Source organism: Trichosurus vulpecula, chromosome 2 (assembly GCF_011100635.1).
Source record: "Trichosurus vulpecula isolate mTriVul1 chromosome 2, mTriVul1.pri, whole genome shotgun sequence".
NCBI classification, from domain to species: domain Eukaryota; kingdom Metazoa; phylum Chordata; class Mammalia; order Diprotodontia; family Phalangeridae; genus Trichosurus; species Trichosurus vulpecula.
Window position 1 is genome coordinate 13,625,163 of NC_050574.1, and position 3,587 is coordinate 13,628,749.

Consider the following 3,587-nt stretch of genomic DNA (forward strand, 5'->3'; position numbering starts at 1 on the left):
CAGAGTCCTAGCCTGGGCTCCCTCCCACCCTCATTCCCCCCCATGCATTTTGCTTTTTAAAAAAAATGAGGGTGGGCAGGAGCAGAACTAGAGGGGTGAAAAAAAATAGGAGTCACAGAGGGGCTCTCCCTTCAACCCCTCCCCAGACCCCCAAAGGCTTTCCTAGGCCCCTGGGGGTACAGAGGCAGGCCTGGCCTCCTCCCGGGGCTCAATTGGAGTCTGAGTCAGAGGAGTCTCCTGAGGAGGACGAGCTGGAGCTGCTCCGCTCCGACTCATTGTCTTTGTCTTCGTCCTCATCCTCATCCTCGTCATCATCCTCTCCATCATCATCATTCTCATCCCCATCGTCATTCTCATCCCCAACCTCGCTCTCGTCTTCACTGCTCGACTCAGAAGAATCGCCCCCCTCATCTGAGGAATCCCCATTTTCATCATCGTGATCATCTTCTTCATCTTCCTCATCATCATCGTCATCTTCCTCTGACTCCGACTTGGAGTGCATGGTGGGCTTAGATTTAGGGTTTGGGCCCCGAAGCTTGGTCATGCTCTTGCGTTTTTTGGAGATGTATTCTTTGTAAGCAGCACGGTCCTGGGGGGACAGACTATTGACCCAAAGGTCCAAGTGCACCTTGTATTGCTTCTGTTGCTCTTCTGCCAGTTTCTTGTAATGCTCCTTCTGGCCCTGGGAAATCCGCTGCCACCGACTGCCAATCTCCACCATCCTCTCTTTCAGGTGCAGGTGGTTCAGCTCCCCATTGGACAGCAGCTCCTGGGAGAATTTCTGGTAACCGTTCATGGGAGGCTTTTTGGGCTCCCCCTGGAACTTCATCTTCTTGGAGGAATTGGCAGTTGCTGGGGGAGCCCTCATCTCACTCAGCTCTCTCTCGTATCTCTTCTGGTCCTCAGCTGCCTTCTCGATCCTCATGAGTTTCTCCTTCTTTTCCATATTGTTCCAGGTTACTTCCATAGCTTTCAGAGCTTTCACCCGGTCATTCTTGAAATGGGCCAGGTAGTCTCCAATGACGCTCTGCTGCCAAATCTCCTCTGCAGTCTTGAGCAACTCAGGCAGCTTTGCCCTCTCCTCCCGCTCTGTGCCAGGCTTCCTCTCGGACTGTGCTTTCAGGGCCCCTTCTCTCGCTTTGTACTTCGCCTTCTTCTTCTCGGACAGGTCATTCCACATGCAGGCCAGGAGCCGGGTCAGCTCACGCTCTGACAGCTCAGGCTGCTCCTCCTGCAGCTGGCGTCGCTTTTCCTCCAAGAAGATGAACATGGTGGAGACAGGCTGCTTGGGTTTCTCAGGGCTGCCCTTGCTACCATCTGGAGAAGGTTTCTTAGAGGCAGGGCTGATGGCTCGCTTCCTGTTGATGCCTAACATTTTCTCCTCTGCCAAGATACGCTGCTGTTGCAGGCTCTCCAGAAAGTGCAGGAGTTCAATCTCATAATCTTTCTTTTTCTGGTCACACTTCTTGTGGTAGGCTTCTTTCTCCTTCTGGGAAAGGAGCTTCCATTGCTGGCTCAAAGCACCATTCTTTCTGTGCTCGGTACGTCCTTCATGTTGGCCATCAGCTCCGCACAGTAGAGGGAGTAGCTATTTGGAGGTGGCTTGGTGGGTCGCCCATCAAATTTGTCCTTGAGCTGACGCTCTGCCTTTGTGAGGGTGGACTTGGTGATGCCTTCCTCGCTGATGTTGAGTTCAGGGTGCTTCTGGATGTAGTCCCTCATGATCTCCTCATACTCCTTCCGCTGCTCCAGGGCCTTATGAATCCATTTCAGCCTCTTTTTGTCTGAGAGCTGAGACCACTGCTTCCCCAGGGAGTCCTTCACCTCCTTCGTAGTGGCATCAGGGCGAACTTTCAGATACACCTTCTTTTCATGGGTGTACCACAGCTGCTGGGGGGTTTTGGGTTTCTCAGGCACATCTGACTTCTTGGCATTCTGGATTAGGTCAGGGTGATCCTCCCTGAATCGAGCCAGGTTTTGTTCAAATTCCTGTTTCTCTCTCTGGAAGTCTTGAATGTACTTCATCTTCTTCTTCTCAGGAAGCTCCTTATACTTCTTAGACAAGATCTTCGTCAGATCCAGGTTGCTCATTTCTGGGTGAAGTTTTGCATACTTAGCCCGCTTCTCCATAAAAAATCGGAAATAAGAGGTCAGAGGCTTCTTGGGGAAGTCTGGATGTTTCTTGAGTTTTTTGCCTTTGTAAGGATTCTTGACGTGCTCCTGGGCATCCAGAATAAGTTCTGTCAATGTTCGGAACTTCCTTACCCCATTAGAAATTTCAACCCATTTGAGTTTGCACATATCCCCAGAGAAGTCCTTAAAAGCAACTTTCTCCCAGTCCATATGTGATTCTGTGGTTTTGAACTTGGAGCTGTCATTAGAAGGCAGATTGTTCTTCATGCATTCCAACAGGGTCAGCATATCTTCCTGGGACCAGCGGTCTTGGCCTTTGGGTACGGCCATCTTCAGGTCAGTGGGGCAGTCAGCTTCTCCGTTCATTGTGCAGCTGTCCAGCTTCTACTTCTGTCCTGTTGAGCCAGCCCGGGAGTGAAAGGCGTTTCACCCTGCGGAGCTGCTGGGAGGGCCGGGGGTGGGGGGCGCTGGTTCTATTTTTAAACTTAAAAAAAAAAATTGGTCAGTCTTACTGTCAATTTTTTGCTTTCAATTTTTCTTTATTTTTAATTTATTTATTTTTAGTTTTCAACATTCATTTCCACAAGATTTTGAGTTACAAATTTTCTCTCCATCTCTACCCTCCCCCCACTCCAAAATGGCATGTTTTCTGATTGCCCCTTTCCACAATCTGCCCTCCCTTCTATCACCCAACTCTACTCCATCCCATCCCCTTGCCCCTTACTTTCTTGTAGGGCCAGATAGATTTCTATACCCCATTGCCTGTATATCTTATGGTCTAGTTGCATGTAAAAACAGTTTTTAACATTTGTTTTTGCAACTTTTGATTTCCAAATTCTCTCCCTTCTTCCCTCCCCACCCCCACCTTAAGAAGGCAAGCAATTCAATATAGGTTACACATGTATCATTGTACAAAACACTTCCGAAATAGTCATGTTGTGACTTTCCCTCCATCCTATCCTGTCCCCCTTTATTCAATTTTTTTTCTTTGACTCTGTCCCTTTTCAAAAGTGTTTGCTTTTGACTACTCCCTCCCCTAATCTGTCCTTCCTTCTATCATCCCATCCCCCCATCCTGTTCCCCTCTACATTCCTGTAGGGTAAGATGTATGTTATTCCCTCCTTAAGCCAAATCCAATGAGAGTAAAGTTCACTAATTCCCTTTCACCTACCCCCAATTCCCTTCCATTACGACAGCTTTTTCTTGCCTGTTTTATAAGAGATAATTTACCGCATTCTATCTCTCCCTTTCTCCTTCTCCAAATATATTCCTCTCTTACCCCTTAACTTTATTTTTTTAGATATCATACCTTCATATTCAACTCACCCTGTGCCCTCTGTCCATATATACACATATATATTCCCTTCAACTACCCTAATGCTGAGAAAGGTCTCATGAGTTAAAAATATCTTTCCATGTAGGAATATGAACAGTTCAACTTTAGTAAGTCCCTC

General features: G+C 47.9%; 1 protein-coding gene across 1 annotated transcript; it reads right to left on the reverse strand.

Moving 5' to 3' along the window:
- Positions 1 to 208: 208 nt before the first annotated feature.
- LOC118838389 (nucleolar transcription factor 1-like) lies at positions 209 to 2,567 on the reverse strand. Its single transcript, XM_036745668.1, is given in 2 exon segments — positions 209 to 1,518; positions 1,521 to 2,567. Coding segments are annotated over 2 exon segments (2,289 nt in total). The 5' UTR covers positions 2,500 to 2,567.
- Between the last annotated feature and the right edge of the window lie 1,020 nt (positions 2,568 to 3,587).